Source organism: Cyprinodon variegatus, unplaced genomic scaffold, assembly GCF_000732505.1.
Source record: "Cyprinodon variegatus isolate N-32 unplaced genomic scaffold, C_variegatus-1.0 Scaffold1748, whole genome shotgun sequence".
Lineage (NCBI taxonomy): Eukaryota > Metazoa > Chordata > Actinopteri > Cyprinodontiformes > Cyprinodontidae > Cyprinodon > Cyprinodon variegatus.
Genome location: NW_015152201.1, coordinates 30,492 through 48,155, shown reverse-complemented (window position 1 = coordinate 48,155; position 17,664 = coordinate 30,492). Strand labels below are relative to the sequence as shown.

At 40.1% G+C, this 17,664-nt stretch overlaps 2 protein-coding genes across 2 annotated transcripts in view; one reads left to right on the top strand and one right to left on the bottom strand.

Moving 5' to 3' along the window:
• nlrp3 (NLR family, pyrin domain containing 3) overlaps positions 1 to 13,920 on the bottom strand; it is a 57,676-nt gene extending 43,756 nt beyond the window's left edge. Inside the window, exon 1 of the mRNA XM_015404447.1 lies at positions 13,900 to 13,920. The gene's annotated coding sequence lies outside the window, so the exon portion shown is untranslated. The remainder of the gene's footprint in view (positions 1 to 13,899) is intronic.
• LOC107104448 (basic salivary proline-rich protein 4-like) lies at positions 4,082 to 5,070 on the top strand. The gene is made up of 2 exons (XM_015404446.1): positions 4,082 to 4,157; positions 4,247 to 5,070. Exons 1-2 carry the CDS (start codon positions 4,082 to 4,084, stop codon positions 5,068 to 5,070), a joined length of 900 nt encoding a protein of 299 aa, XP_015259932.1.
• Positions 13,921 to 17,664: the final 3,744 nt, after the last annotated feature.

Below are 17,664 nucleotides of genomic sequence, written 5' to 3'. Positions count from 1 at the left end.
TATATATATATATATATATATATATATATATATATAGACATCCCAAGTCTCCCGAAAGTTTCGGGACTCTCCCTGATATAGATAGTTGTTCACGGATGCCCGCGAGTCGAATATAGAGTGAGAGCTTGCAGGCAGTACAATAATTTGTGCCTCATGTGCAGTTTAGAACTACCGTGATTGCGCAGGAACAACAAGAGAGCTGGGTGTGAGGAGGAGGTTGCTGGTGAAACTTGTGCAGTGCATCTTTCCAAAGCGATGCTCTGTTCAACGAGTGTTCCAGTGTTCCTAAAGTATATCCACATCCAGTGAAGGTGAGGAACAGTGGCAGATCTAGACCAAATGTACCAGGGGGCCAGGAGGGGGGCAGCCTGTTTCCATGTGGGCCCAGAAAAGCATAAAATAAAAAAGAGGTTCAATTAGGTTCAATAAAATTTCTATTTCTTATGAGGTCAATGTACATTTATAAATTAGGGATTTTACATATTTTTCTCTTAAGTTAAGTTAAAACTACTGTTTTCTATACAATTATTAGAGCTGAAGAAAAACAGTTAAATTCATCCATAAAAATTAGAGCATTTTTTTATTTGTTGTGAAAAAAAAGCATCTCCCTGAAATTAGTTTTCAGAACGGAAGTCTGTATATACTTCAACGTGCAAAGAAAGATATAGAATAAAGATCTTTAAGTAAAATAAATAAACATAGAATACAAAAAAACTTTAGAATTAAATACATAAATATAGAATAAAAAAGTTCTACCTAAAACAATTAAATATAGAATTAAAACAGCAGAAGTCCAATCTTGGTGGTAAGAGGAATGAGCAGCTGAGATCTGTGCGTAAGTAAAATGGTGACACACAGGTAATTCAAAACAAATCCGCTCAGGTAAGTACAGGCCAATAATTGTAAATTAAACAAAGACAGGCTTAAACTTTAACAATTTTCCCGTATTTTCAGAGAGAACAAACTAGAAGACGACACCTTGACGAGCCTTGACAGCTACCTGGAAGAGTGTTTTGACAACATTGTAATGGGGAGGCATAGGAATACCGCATCTTCAGTGACGCCTAGGACTAAACAATGTTGATCTAGTTCAACCAGTGCTGCTTCTGCTATCCTGTAATCCATCGACAAAAAGCTAACCAGCCTGGACATCCTTCTTGCCTTGGTAGAAGTTCTGCATAAGGAGTTTCAAGCCCTGAGAGAGTCGCTAGTCGCTACAGCCAAGCGTCGCCATCCTCCGTTACCGCCGAGAATGAAGCGCTGAAGGGGGAAGTCACTAAACTAACCAAGGGGATGATTCAGCTGTCTGGCGAAAATAAGAAGATTAAGGAATCCATTCTTGACATTCAGCATGAGAGACAGCCTCGTCTTCACAGGAATCGAGGAGCGGCAGGAGGAGAATACCGAAGGGAAAATCCGTGACTTCCTCCAGGAAAAGCTAAAAATCCCGGCTGACCAGGTAAAAAACATCACCTTACATCGTGCTCACCGCCTCGGCGGTAAGAAGCCTGATAAATCCCGTCATAGACCAATCATAGATAAGCATTACATTGAGCATTACAAACAAAAAGAGCAGGTCAGGAGTCAGGGCAGAGAGCTGAGAGGAACAGATTTCAGCGTTAATGACCAGCATCCAAAGGAAATATTAGATCGCAGGCGAGTGTTATTCCCAATCAGAAAGAAATATATCAGTGAAGAGGTCAGAGCTACAGTAGCAGTTGACAAACTTTACATTAATGGTCAGTTGTTCAGGGATCAGAAGATCACTCCTTGGTTTTATTAGATGCACAACAGGTGGATTTAAAGCATATGACACTTGATTAAAGTGTATAGAACGTTTCACGGTAATAAATGAAATATGTGCACAGCTCAAGAGCACGTTTGCATGGTATGACTGTTAGTCACAGCTGCGTACAGGAAGCATGGGCTGGGGTTCTTTTTCTTTCACCTTTTCTTACTTATTGCACTCTCTTAATTCTTTGTCTTCATTTTTCTTTTTTGTCTGCTTCTTCCCTGTGGTCCACACAATTACAAGCACATGGTTTGATGCTGCCTGGGTCAAGGTATGACTATTCATTTAGAGGCATGTACTTTTCATTTTCTGCCTCACACCTATGGTGAATGTAAGGTTTGTGACATGGAATATGCATGGAGCTGGCACCAGAGAGACAAAGTTGAAGATTTTTAACCAGCTTAAAAGATTAAATGCAGATGTTGTCTTATTGCAAGAAACCCATACATCAGTGACAACTGTAAGTGATGTTAAAGCTTTTTTTTTTTACATTGGGCCCCAAATTTTACGTTATTATATCATGTTCTACTCAACCATATATGTTTTCTGTCGTTAGGAGCCGTTCTGAAGATATTCCGTTAGGTTATATCCAAGTAACGTCTTCCTATGGACAACGAGTTAAAGGCACAGACTGAACTGTTCATAATTTATTCTTTATAGCACGCCAGCATTCAGAACATGTAGGTGGATCACTGTCCTCCCGATATCCGCGGTTATATTTTTTATATTTAAGTCACAGCTCCTCTATTAGCCATCCCGTCATACACAGATCTAATGCCAGACAGTTGGTTTAAAAAAAAAAAAAAAGATTTACTGTAATGAATGGTAGAGAAAAACAAATACTCTGGTTAGCCTCCCCTCTGGTTCACCAACAACACAGCTGCAGGCCGAACATATTCTCTCTTACATACACAATGAATCTACATAAATTCACAGGAGCTTTTCCTATTATATTTGATCATATAGTTTTCTTTTATTTTTATTATACAATATACATTTCAAATGAGTTCAACACAATTTGTTTTTGTTCTTTTCTATATAAATTAAACAATTTAGAAAAAACAAATACAGACAGAAAGTAAAATTAATTATTAAATAACTTAAAAGCAAAATAAACATCATAAAAACAACTAACAAGTAAACTGAGAGACACTGTAAACATAACTGACAACTGACAAACATAACTGACAACTGTATCAAACAAAGTGGTAAACATAGCTGACAACTGACAACATAAATTATTAACATTTAATGTAATATAATGACCTGTAATTAATGGTAGAGAAAAACAAATACTTTAATTAGCCTCCCCTCTGGTTCACCAACAGCTGTAATGCAATAAAAAGTCCAGTAATCCCTTGGATACTCAACTACAAAGAAGATAGCCAGACCGGAGCACTCACCACAGCTGGGGGCCAAACAGATTCTGTGGAATTGTCAGCCGTTCCCCAGTATTTATAGGCCAACCAGTAGGGGGCGCCAAAACCACTCATCACAAATAATAATTATTGTTTTAGTAGAATTGAATCTACATCTTCTAAAAACCGTTACATTTATATGTTTTATTATTATTATTATTTTTTTTTTTAACAGTGTCCTGTCTGGCAATGTGGCAATAAGAATAATTGTCTTGATGCCAAAAAGAGTCCAACAGATTTTACTTTCACAAGTGTAGCAGTATGGCTATTGCCATATTGCTCCACTTGTTTCATGCATATAAATTGCTTTATTATGATTATGCAGGGAGTTTTACAGTTTATATGGACACTGCAGTGTAAGTAGAGCAGAAAAACAGGAAGAAAAAGGAAAAAAAGAGAGAAAAAAGAGAAAAGATGAAAGAAAGAAGAGATAGAACCTGTAACGAGATGCAAAAAGAACAGCACAACCAAAAGACATGGTACGAGATATACAATAAATCAACACCTTGAAACTATCGCTAAAGTAATATTAGTAAGTCTGACATGTACTCTGTGTTACCTGAAGATATGAATCTGGGGTTTCTGTTTGGAAGTGAATCTCTAAGTTCCTGGAGCCTAGCACCTGTAGTTGTTTGTGAGGGTGAACTTGTGCATGTAAAGATTATCCATAGAAAAAATGCTCAATACTGGGTGTGGAGAGCCGGAGAGGCACACCCCCCAGAGCACTGAGTCCAGCGCCGGGAGACCCAAAGCCCCAGGCGCCCAAAGGGACCCCAAGAGCGAAGGCACCAAGGAGGGGCCAGCCCTGGAAATCAGACCCCCACCAAGGGAGGAGGAGAGACAGCTCCGAAGAAGCCCCCCAGCCACCGCCATGACGGGGCCCCGGGAAGCCGCGGGGACGAGTCCGCGGGCTCCGCCGGCAGCCAGCCACCCTGAAGTAGAGCCAGGCACTGAACACTGGCCCCCCCACGGCACCGACCGAAACGCCCCAGCCCCACAGAGCACCGAAACACGCTTCGCCCCCCCCGGCACCAAGCCCCGGCGACCGGCCGCAACCCCCACCGCGACCGCATCACCCTGGAAAAATACGCAGGCGGCCCTGCCCGCAGCCGGGGCCCATGCGCATCCGCCGCGAACCGGACACGGGACCCCCCCAAAAAGCCCCCCAGGCAAAAAGCGCGGCCCCACCCCACCAAGACCGATGCCAACAGCGCGCAATGCAACACACCGCGCACAGAATCAACCCAAGAGCAGAAAAGCCGCCCGGCGCCCAACCGCAAGAAGAGCAGACCGCAGCCGGCGCAACCACCCCCCCCAGCAGCCCAAGGGGCAGCACAAAGCCAGAGCGGAGCGAACCACGCCGCTCCCCCACCGGACGAAGCCAGAGCAGCACAGCCACGTCCGCCGCCCCCTCCCCGCTGCCGGCACCAGGCCCTGACACATGGCCGGAGCAGCTCCGCCGCCCCGGCCCCCCCGACGCGCGCCGGCCAGAGCCAACCCAACCCCCACCCGCCCCGCAGCCACACCCGCTGCGATCAGCGGGAACAAAGCAGCTCCACCATGCCTCCAAGAGGGAAATCCCACCCGAATACCCAATCAGCGCAGCCAGCCCATCCACACCGGCCCCCCAACACCCCCCCCGCCGGAGCCGCCTGGACCCCCACACACCAGCGGCGCGCCGCCAGCAGGACCCCCACCCAACGGGCCTGCCCGCCCCCCGAGAAAACAGACATGCCAATCCCCCCCCCCCCAAAAAAAAACCATGCCAAGCAGAAAAAAGCCCCCACAATGCGACAGTGGACACCAGACACCGACCCGCCCGCAACCGCTCCCCCCCACCGAGAAAAAATAAAAAACTAAATATTAAATAAATAAATAAATAAATAAGTAAATAAATAAATAAATTAATTAATTAATAATTAAAATTGAAATAAATAAAAATTCCCCTATGCAAGGGGAGAAATGCAAGCGGAAAAACCGGAGCCCAAAACAAGACCCAAGAGCTGCACCTCACCATGCCATGCAGCTCCCCTCCCCCCCGAACCGATACCACAGAACCGACATCGGAAAAAGCACCACCCAGGAACCGGCATCGTAGTGAACGCACCAACACCGAAAGTCCCCGAACTACACCCAGCCCCACCCTGAAGTGGATCCAGTCCCGGGCCCCAGGGATCCGAGGCCCCAGGGGCGCCCGACCCCCAGACAGGAGCCCCGGCCAGCTGGGGCCAGCGGAGAGGCTGCCAGGAATGAGCCAGCAGCCCCCCGGGCATCCACCCCCAGACCCCGAGCTCCACCAGTGCACTGGTGAGCCCCGACGCCAGCCAGCGGAGGAAGAGCAGGACGGGGGGAATGGGCTCCGCACTTAGCGGAGACTTGAGATGTATTTGGGAGAGGGTGCGGTTGAGACCCCAACCTGGGAGAGAAAGAGAAAAAAAAAAAAAAAAAAAAAAAACACTCACCATCTCAATCATGCCTTCACTCCCTAGTGCCTCCCTAGACCCGGGGGAGCGGCGACAACGCCACACCAACCCACCACCCCGCACACGGACCGGGCCACCCCCAGCAAGAGCCCCCCCCAGGACCGGGGCCCACCCATCCCAAAATACATAATATTGTATTTTATTTGTTAATGAAAATATTTCTGTTGTATTTTGGAGTCTGTTTTTATAGAAAATGGTATCGAGTATCGAATGTTTTCCTTAGTATCGGTATCGAGTTAAAAAGTTTAGTATCGTGACAACCCTACTTCATGCCCCTCCTTCCAAACTTCTTTGGGGAGAGCAGAGGTGACAGCCCCGCCACCGGCAGGCCACCTAGGCCCCGCAGCTGGCCCCAGCCAAAACCATGGACCAGGTGGCTCGCTCTTCCTCCAGGCCCCAGACTCTTTTATATGTTTTAAAAACAAAGCGGCGCGTCTATGACATCATCCGTGCGCCGGCTACCATTCATTCATCCTGTCCGCTGAACTGCTGCTAGTTTTACTCACATGCCTGGAAGATGTCTAGTGCTACTACCACAGATGATCTCGCTCTCGAAATGGAATTGAACGATTCAGATTTGCTAGGCGAATGAATAGAAGGAGTAGAGCGTAGCCGCCTGTGGCCCAGGCTTCCTGTTAAGTGTATGAGCGCATGCGCACTGGAGTCGTAATCGAAGTTTCCCTTTAACTCCCCTGAGTTCCCTGATGTGTTTGCAGCCTGCTATAACCTTAGACAGAGACGAGTAGTAATTTTAATCCACAAAAACATCAGTATTACAATATTAGACAAAATTGTTATTCCCGAAGGCAAATTCATTATAATTAAAATATCCATTCATAACCAAAAGTTATGTATTATTATTATTATTGGGGGTGACCTCAACTTTGGTCTAAATGGAGAAATAGACAGGTTGAATACAACAGGGACTCAGCGCAGTTGGCAATCATTACATATAGTCAAACAATATATGAGTGATTTTGGTCTTTGCAATCGATGGCGATATCTTCATCCTAACATTAAGGAAATCTACTTTCTTTACTAATGTCGATTATTCCTATTCTTGTTTGGACTATTTCTTAATCAGCAGCTCGCTGCTGTCTGACGGCTCAGATGCTGTAATCCATCCTATTGCTGTCAGTGATCATGCTCCCGTTACTTTAACACTAATAAATAAAGAAATAGTCCCACAAAACAAGAACTGAAGATTTAATACATCACTGGTTAAAGATGAAGATTGTCTTAAATCTTTCAAGAAGAGTGGGCATCATACTTGGTGTACAATGATTGACCAGGAACATCAGCATCTATACTATAGGAAGCAGGGAAAGTAGTGATAAGAACTAAAATTATTTCATTCATAGCAATAAGTTAGGAAGTTTCTTAGCTAATCAGCTAAAAATAAACAAAGAAAAAAAACGACTATATTTGCAGTTACAGACTCAATTGGTAATACATTACAGGATCCGGAGGGTATTAACAATGCCTTCTGAGATTTCTATAAATCTTTATACACATCACAGTTAAATCCATCAGAAAATGATATCAAGCGAATTCTGGATAAAATAACAAGTTTCTCTTCCTAAATTATCAGAGAGTCAAAGAATGGCCCTGGACTCTCCGCTGTCAACAGCTGAAGCTCAGAAGGCATTAAAAAGCATGCCAAAAAATTAAGTGCCTCCGCCACAGACCTTCCAAAGGAAGCAGGCAGAACACTTAAAGGGTGAAGAACTCACTACAGCACGGGAAGGAGCAGGCCATAACAGCCAGGCGTGGTGGGAGGAAAGGCTAAGCAACCGCCAGGTATAACCATACTGATTGGCACAACGTGGATCATCTCTGCAACAGGAAGAGAGTGCAGTTGAAAACAAGGCGTTGGATTGGCAGCAGGGCAGAGGTGAAACTCTGCTTGCATCTGAGAGTAACCGTTTTCCACTGACATCTACAGGGTTTTGTCACATCGTGAGGGTCGCAGCAAAGACCAGTTGGTTCTACAAACAGCGCTTCTGGCCAGTGTGTGTTTATATTTGCAGGAGTCCAGTAGCAAGCAGGAGGCGCTTGGGCGGACCACAGCAAGGACGCGGTGTGGCTGGACCAACCCCGAGATGGCTGTGTGGTGAAACTAAGCAATTGACTTCCTTTGTGGACTCTGCTGCTGTGATTCCAGCCCTTTATGTATATTTTACATCAAAATTAAGGGCACTATTACCCTGGACTGAAGGCCTTCCCATTTTTTTTTTTACTTTTTGCTGTATTTTTAGCTTCTCAAGAAACTGTTTTTCATGAGAATAAAAAAAAACATTGCATTCTAACCTGATCTGTCCTGTTCCCCTGGTTCTGACTCGTTAGCTCCCTTTAATTGTTTAAAGACCTATTGTAGCACTAAGCTAGCAACTTAGTGCTTACATGTGTACTGACTTTGCCCCCCACTACTCCCATAGGTGTGGTGAAATAAAACTGCAGTTCCTGATTCCTGGTCTGAGTGGTGTCTTCCATTTTAAAGCAACCAGATTAAATCTGTTACATAAAACCGGTGCCATTGGTCAGCCGCCGCTGATCGCAGAGGTTCAGCTGTGTGCTTGTGACACCTGGGATGCCAAGTTAGTAGATCTGTGGATCCTGTTACCCGCTAAAGTGGTTGCTTGTATTCTATATGTATACAATTATTTTCTTTAAAAGGCAGACACTCTTCTTAATTCTACAAAGCAAATCATATTTGCACAGGTTGTAATTTTTGAGGTCTGTAATAGCTCTTACTTTGGTCTTGCATGCAGCACCTGTACACTGCGTGTTCATGTGATTTGTGAGATATGGCAAGCAGAAATTTGGACACTTTTGAAATTTTACTCCTGTTTTGGTAGAGGAAAAGGTTTAGTTAACACAGAGCAATCCGGAATAGAACTGCAGTGTAAAGTGGTGAGTTTTTGGATGACATCTCTGACATCCCTCCACTTGAGCCTCAGTTTTCTACTCTTGCGGTTAACAATGACAGCACCACCCAGCAGTTGCGTGACCTCATTGGTGAGTTAGGTAACCCGATAAGTGAGTCGATAGCCAGCATTGACCTTTCGAAAATGAGCCTGGTAGTCAGGTCCAACATAAAGGAGCCTCCAATGTTTAGGGGTGATGGGAACGACAAATACTCCATACAAGAGTGGATTACTATGATGAAGGTGTACTTACATAAGAGAAACCTGTCAACTGATGAACAAGGAGATGAAATCCTGGGCCATCTTCTCGGCAGGGCAAAAAGTGTTGTCAAAGTACTACTGAAAAGCAGTTAAATATCTGGCGTAGTCGTTAATTCTGAGACAGTCTATAGTATACTAAGACACTATTTTAGCGAGAGCCCTGGATCCTGTTTACCACTGGCTGATTTCTATGCCACACGGCCCATAGCGAAGGAGAAACTAGTAGATTACTGGGTCCGACTAAACACAGCTGCTGGAGCGGCTGACAGAAACTTGCGGCTCCAGGGAAGCAAATGGATAATATAGATGCAGAAATAGCTATGATGTTCATCAGGAGCTGTCCTGATCCTGGCCTCACTTGTGTTTTCAAGTGTAAGCCCATTAGCAAGTGGTCTTTAACAGAGGTACAGGAGGCGATTGACGAACACCAAAGAGAGTGTCATGTAAAAAAAAACAAATGCAAGAACAACCAGAGCACTTGCCCTCCAAGTAGCTACCACTGTAACAGCTGTTGGTTCTCTAGAACCGGAAACTGACTATGCCCAAGGTAACACGGCCAAGGTAACCCCAGGTATTCCAACCAAGCCAAATGAAACGACTGCTTCAGAACAGAGTGCTTTAGAATGGGTGCTGAGCATGTTAGAGAGAGTGCTAGAGCGTACCAACCAGCCTGTTCCCACTGTTAAACCCCAGTTTTCCCTCTCAGCTCATTTTAACCTCTTAACATCCACCTCATTTTGAGTAATCCTTGCTTATTTTGCATACCCAAATGGAAAAGCAAATAACTTAAGAACCATAAGCCCAAATTACATGTGCAATACATTATTTGAAAGAAAACACCTTCTAGTTTCCTAATATATAAATTAAAATGGGCGACTAGAACACAGACCAACCTGCATTAGTTCAAACATGACTCAAAGTAGTTTTTTTTATTCTCAGAAATGATAGGTCTTTTTTGAACAGCAGCAATAAAGATATTCTTGCGAAAAGCCAGGTATTATTGTATTTTATTTGTTCTAGATCGTATCAACCGCACATGTAGAAAATGTCAGACCTCCTGCTATAACACTTCCAGAGGTGTGGGCTATGGAAGTGCGCACAATGGCTCCACCTGCTGGTAAAACATTTTATGGGTGGAATTTTATGCATTCTGAATTATTACCCCCACTTAAAAGTCCACTGGGTCGGGTTTTAAGAGGTTAACCCATGCCAAGTATGTGGAAATGGCTCTCACTTGAAAGCCATGCAGTGCATGAGAGAAAGTAGATGTCTAGGTGCCTGGAAGTGGGGCATCAGAAAAAAGACTGTTCTAAAACCACTGTCCGGCGGGATGACAGTTCGCCTTATCAGAGAAATTAGGTCACTCACGCTTGGGAGGGCACAATGTGAGTGAAAATGGCGAGAACCTTGACTCTAGTAAAGACATGCAGTCTTCTTATGCAGAAAGCCTTAAATCTGCCCCACCTGGTGTTGTTGTTCTGTTCCAGGACATAACAAAGCTTGATAAAGCTGACAGCCTTTTCTACACTAATGCACAAGTGGATGATAAAGTTTTATTGCAAGCCTTACTTGATACGGGCTCCATGGCCTGCACCATTAGTGAAGAGGCTGAGCAGGTGCTTAAAGATAGTGAATTAGCATCAGAGCCCAGCAGTGTCCACACTGATATCATACTTGTAGGTTGTGGTGGAATTCAAGTCAAGCCCAAATGTATTCACCATGTGAAGTTGGAAGTGTAAGGATGCACATTCAGTGTACCTGTCTTAGTGGTTCCTGGGCAGAGAGACCAAGTGATCTTGGGCACAAATGTCATTAAACAACTCTTAAAGCAGTTCAAACAGTCTCCTCACTGGCAAGTTCTGAACAAATCTGAGTCTGCAAATGTACCGTAGATAGGACAGTTTCTCAACATGTTGGCTAGCAATGACAGATAGAAGGGTGACATAATTGCCAGATTTTATTGGTGCTGTCAAGCTAGTACAGGCAATAACTCTCCTACCAAAGCAAGAACACTTGGTTTTGGGCAAGCTACCTGCATCTACACCCCTTTCTGAAGGTAGTGCCATATTAGTTGAACCGTCAAAAGCATAAAAAAACATCATATTCTGCAGATCTGTAAGTTCTATGAATGGTGACAGGTGGATCCCAGACAGGATCCTGAATACATCTGACAAAGCGGTCACCTTAAATCATCTCACCAAAGTAGCAGATGTGTCTACCTGCATAGCCATCGAGGATCTGGGTATGACCCAAGAGGAGGAGCGAGCTGCAAAAATCGAAGTGCAGAATCAGAAAGTGTGTGGTGAAACAGCAAGTGGCCTAATCCAACCTCCCTGTTCCAGTTTTCATGACAGTCTGCCTAGCCTGCGATTGGATGATCTAGATATTGACTCATGCAACATGTCAGATCACTGGAAGTTGCAAGTGATACAGCCGATCCACAAGTATGAGGAGGTCTTCTCAAGGAGCAAGCTTGATTGTGGACTGGCTAAGGATTTTGTCCATTGCATCCATTTATCTGACGAACGGCCATTCCGACTCCCATATCAGCCTGTTCCCCCAGCACAGTACCACAAGCTCTGACAGGTTCTTACAGAGATAGAGGAGCTGGAAATAATAAGCAAGTCCAACAGTGAGTGGGCGTCCCCCATAGTGCTTGTCTGGAAGAAATATGGGGAACTCAGGATATGTGTGGATTACCGTTGGATGAATGCACAGACAATTAAGGATGCACATCAATTGTCGCACCAATCGCATTGTTTGGCAGCTCTCTGAGGAAGTGCCATATTCATTGCCATGGATCTTACCTCTGGTTTTATAGCATTGCAATGGAAGAGGCAGACAAAAAGTTGACAGCTTTTACTACACCTATGGGGCTCTGAGTTTAATAGGCTTCCTCAGGGTCTGTGTAATAGCCCGGCAAGTTTCACACAATGCTTGCACACTGTTGCACAGCTGCTGGTGCGTCTTCCAACTCCTGTTCTTTCTCACTCGCCATACCCAAACAATTCTCCATACCGACAGATTTTTTTCTGCTACACCCGGCTACACTGCTTTGCTTCTTCTTGTTGACTACTGGTGGTTGGCTTTGGTTGCAGTACTGCTACCTTCTGCTCTGGAGTGTAAACGCTTCGCCTATGGGAAAAAGGAGCAGCGCATGAACCGATTGCAACACATGCGAATCGAACCGAGACAGTCGAACCGAACGGTTCTGACGGTTTTCATAAACCGTTCCATCCCTAGGTAACACAGAATACATGTCAGATTAAATAACATTACTTTATTGTATATCTTGTACCATGTCCGTTGGTTGTGCCGCTCTTTTAAAATCTCTTTCCAGGTGATGAAGCAGTCTGAAATTTTTTTATCATTATCTCCCTTTTATCTCCTCTTTCTTTCATCTTTTCTCCTTTTTGCCGTTCCTGTTCTACTTACATTGCAGTGTCCATATAATCTGTAAAACTCCCTGCATAATTATGATGAAGCAATTTATATGCATAAATCAAGCGGAACACTATGGCGATAACCGTGCTGCTCCACTTCAGAAAGTAAAATCTGGTGGGCTGCTCTTTTTGGCATCAAGACAATTATTCTTATTGCCATATTGCCAGACAGGACATTGTTAAAAAAAAAAACAAAAAAAAAACTAGAACCTGAAATGAGTATAGAATGAAATGTTCCACCTGAAATAAATAACTATAGAATGAAAAACCTCAACCTCAACCTGTAGTAAATAAATATGGTATAAAAATCTTTACAAATAAATATAAAATAAAAAAATGTCACCAGAGATATCTAAATAGAGAATACTAAACTATAACCTGAAATTAATAAATATAGAATAAAAAACTTCAACCTAAAATAAATAAATATAGAATGAAACATTTCAAAGAGAAATAAATAAACATAAAATAAAAAGTTCAACAATAAATAAATAAACATAGAATAAAAAACTTCAACCGGAAATAAATATATATAGAATAAAAATCTTTAGAATGAAATAAATAAAAAAAAAACATCCAGTGATAAATAAATGCAGAATACTAAACTATAACCTGAAATGAATAAATATAGAATAAAAAAGTTCTATGTGAAATAAATAAATAAAGAATAAAAAAATTAAACCTGAAATGAGTACATATAGAGAAAAAACTTCAAAGTGAAATACATAAATATAGATTAAAAAACTTAAAAGTAAAATAAATAATAGAATACAGAACTTTAACCTGCTGTACATATATATAGAATAAAAAACTTAAACCTCAAATATATAAAAAACTTCAAAGTTGAATAAATAATGTAGTAAATACTTATGGAATAAGAAACTTAAGAATGAAATAAATAAATGTAGAATAAAAAAACTTCAACATAAATTAAATAAATATAGAATGAAAAACGTCAACCTTTAGTAAATAATCATGGAATAAGAAACTTCAGAATGAAATAAATACTGTATATATAGAATAAAAAATTTCAACTTGTAATAAACTATTTTAGATTTAACTTCAAACTGTAATAAATAGATATAAAATAAAACAATACAAGTTTGCACGAGTTTGCTGCTGCACCAAAAATTTTCATTATTTATCTATTGTTTTATATTCATTTTAAGAGTTTGAAGTTAAGCAGGACAGGCGTATATTTAAGATACTTATTTTATTCAGCAAAATTTGTTTTGTATTAAAGTGAATTGCTGGACAATAAATTGTTTTCCATGTGTTCAAGTCACTCACAAATATGCATCTAATTTAATGCATTTGAGTAAAATTTTTAAGAAAATAACTTCACAAACATTTAGGGAGGGGCGTCCCTGACACATTCTACATCAGAACAGAACCAGAACCAATCAGCATAAAGACATTTGCTGATGCTGATACCAAGCAGAGCAGCAGACGATAGCAGGGATAAAGTAACCCTCTTTGTGAACAGAGAACCAACCAGATTTCATGTCTCTTTCTCCACAGAGAGAAGAAAACTCACTAAATAACGATAAAGTTAGAATAAAATGTGATTTTTACCTTAAATTTCCGACAGAAAGCTGCTTTAATCCACCTATTCTACAGAGAACAAATGGATCCTGAGCTTCTGTTCCTTGTTCTTTACCTGCTTCAGGTAAACACGAGAACCAGGAAGGACTCAGCCCCTCCCACCCTCATTTGCAGGAAGTCAGGTGAGGTCAGTTTTATCTCTGACTGTTCTTCTTATCTATCATGGCGGATCGCAAGCAACTTTACGGTGCATACCGCCACCTACTGTTCATGAGTGTGTAGCAACATTGTTTTATATCTATTAAATTCTATTTTTTAATTTTGTATTCTGAAGATAAATAAATAATGCTTTCCTTAATCTATAAATATCCTTTATATTGCTTATATTTCAACTACTCTTCTCAATTTCTCCTTTTCAGGTTCATATGTTTTGCAGTTCATCAATACGTGTTCTACATTTCTATCTCTCCACATCCTTCACATTTATCATTATTTTTCCTCCCTATTAAGTATAAATTGTCATTTAAATAAGTATGACCTACTCTTAATCTGATCATTATTATTTCTTCCCTTCGGTTTCTCTCATTAATATTTCTATTTAATACTGACTTTTGTACTTTATATAACCTTCTTCCTTTTTATCTTCATTCCACCTTTTTTTGCCATTTTTCAATTTCTTTCCTCTTAATAAATGATTTTCCTTCCCCTTTTCCTAAAGGAATTGTTGCTAATTTGTCTGCCTTTTCATTTCCTTTTACCCCTTCGTGTGCTGGAACGCAACAAAACCAAATATCAATGTCACCCCTGTATAATCTAAATAAACTGTGCTGAATTTCTAATACTAAATCTTTCCTATTATTTCCTTCCCCCTGAATACTTTCTAAAACTGCTTTGGAATCCGTGCATACCACCACCCTGTCTGGTCTGACCTCCTCAACCCATTGTAAACTCAGTATAACTGCCACCATCTCTGCTGTGAAAACAGATAGTTGATCTGAAATTCTTTTAGAAATGTGTATTTTGAACTCTGGTACATATATTCCTATTCCCATACACCCTTTTAAATTATTGGAGCAATCAGAATATATTTCAAGGTAATTATAATATGAGTTTCTTAAATATAAATTAGTCTGTATCCCTATTTCGTTTAAATTCCAATCATTTTTCATTTTAATAAGTCTCATGTCTATATTTATCTCAGGAAATAGCCATGGAGGAATAACACTAATTGGATTAAACTGTGCTATTTCCTTATCCTCTAATCCAAACTCTTTAATCAATTTGCTTATAACCCATCCAAATCCATTATTATGGAACTTTGAATATTCCCAACAAATTTGTAGAATTGTTGAAGTTACATTTTCATCCATACTACTTTTAATTTTCATCCAATATATTAAACCCAATTTCATTCTTCTAATTTCCAGTGCAGTTTCTCCAGTCTCGACTAAAAGAGCATTGTTAGGTGTTATTTTCACTGCTCCTGTACATATACGTAAAGCTCTACTCTGTAATCTATCTATCCTTTGTAATGTTGTTTTAGCTGCTGCTCCATAAATAAAACTGCCATAATCTATTATTGATCTCATGAGAGCCCTATATATGTTTAATAATGACTGTCTATCTGCACCCCAGTTATTTCCAGCCACAGCCTTTAGGAGATTTATAACTTTCTTACATTTAGTTTCCAAGTTATCTATATGTATTTTCCATGTGTAAGAGCTATCTAACCATAGTCCTAGGTATTTAAATTCTGCAACCCTTTCCAGCGTCTGTCCATGTAATCTTATTGTTCCTATATCAATATTTCTCTTATCTGTGAATACCATGAAACAAGACTTGTTTGCTGATAATTTAAAACCCCATTCATAAGACCATTTTTCTACTTTATTAATATTTCCTACTACATTTTTCATATTCCTTCCTCTCATCCATATGGCCCCATCATCTGCATATAATGCAGATTTAATACATTTATCAGTATCTGAAAAAATATCATTAATTATGATATTAAATAAAATTGGACTTATTACACTACCTTGAGGAATTCCATTTTCCACATTAAATTCTTTTGAATAATCATTCCCAATCTTCACCCTTATTTTTCTATCCATCAAAAAATTTGCTATCCAATTATACATCTTCCCACCTATTCCCATCTGCTTTATTTTTATAAGTAACCCTTCTCTCCATAATGAATCATATGCTTTTTCTATATCAAAAAATACTACAATCATTATCTCCTTCATTTTTAACGCTTTCTCTTTATCGTTACTGACTCTAGTTAATGCATCCATTGTTGATCTCCCTGTTCTAAATCCACACTGGTATCCATTAATTAATTTCTTATGTTCAAGAACAAACCCTAATCTACTGACCACTATTTTCTCCATCAATTTACTTAAATGAGAAGTTAAAGCTATTGGTCTATAATTATTTGGACTGATAGGATCTTCCCCTGCTTTATTAACTGGTAAAATTGTTGCCCTTTTCCAACTATTTGGTATTGAACCTCCTTTCCATATTTTATTGAATTATTTTATATTAATTTCAATGTTACTTCCGGTATCTGTCGAAACATAGCATAGCATAATTGATCCTCCCCTGGAGCTGAGTATCCTGTCCCTTTCAATACTGTTTTAATTTATTTCATAGTTATATTTATGTCTAATGTTGATATACCTTTTTTACATTTTCCTAATATATTTCTATGATTTCCAAGTTTTTGTACCTTCTGCCTTCTATGAATGTCTGTAAGATGATCGCCAATATGAACTGCAGCAAATGTCTCGCCTAATAAATCTGCCTTATCTTTATTTAAAACTACTATCTCCTGATCTCTAACTAAGGCTGGTATTTTAACATCATTCCTTTCCCCCGTCATTTTCCTAAACAGTGACCAAACATTCTGTAATTTTATTTCTGAACCTATTGAGGAACAATATTCTCTCCATGTTTTCTTTTTTGCTTCCTTAATAGTTTTACGAACCATTGCTCTTTTCCACTTAAAATCAATAAGGTTTTCGGTTGTTAGATTTTTCTGTAATATTTTAAATGCCTTGTTACGCTCCTTAACTACTTTACTACATTCATCATTCCACCAAGGAACTACCTTTTTCTTACCTTTTATTTTGATTCTCTGTATGCTATAACTTGCTGCATTTAAAATATGTTTTGTTATCTCCCTTGCACATTCTTCAATGTTGCCTTTTAATGTAACCATATGACTGGTTTCCTCACTCTTAATTTTAAATTTTTGCCAATTAGCTTTATTAAAGCACCATTTTGTTAATATGAAATCTTCTTGCCTGTTTATATTGTCATCAATTATTGTACTTACTGGAAAATGATCCCTCCCTATTGTAGACTCCCAGTTGACATCCCATTTGCATGAACTAACAAGACAATCAGATATTAATGTAATATCAAGACATGAAACTATATTTTTATGTATATTTACTCTTGTACCTTTCCCATTATTAAGACAAACTAATGACCTTTCATCCATTATTTCTTCAACTATGTTACCATTCTGATCTGTCTTCCTGCTACCCCAAAGACTATTGTGAGCATTAAAATCACCACACCATATTTCTCTTCTATGTATTTTCCCTGCTATCTCTCTAAATATATCACTATCAAGATTGTTACATGGATTGTAATAATTAATAATTTTAATATTTCCATATTTACTTACATTAAATATTTCTATAATAACACATTCTAATTCTTTATTCATGGGATTTTTCTTATAAGCTATTCCATCTTTAATAAAAATGGCACATCCTCCTCCAC

Excerpts from the sequence above, each read along its gene's own strand:
- LOC107104448 (XM_015404446.1), top strand. The coding sequence starts at position 4,082 with ATGACGGGGCCCCGGGAAGCCGCGGGGACGAGTCCGCGGGCTCCGCCG. Across the intron at positions 4,158-4,246 it reads CCACCCTGAAGTAGAGCCAG|CCCCGGCGACCGGCCGCAAC; the intron begins GCACTGAACACT and ends CCCGGCACCAAG.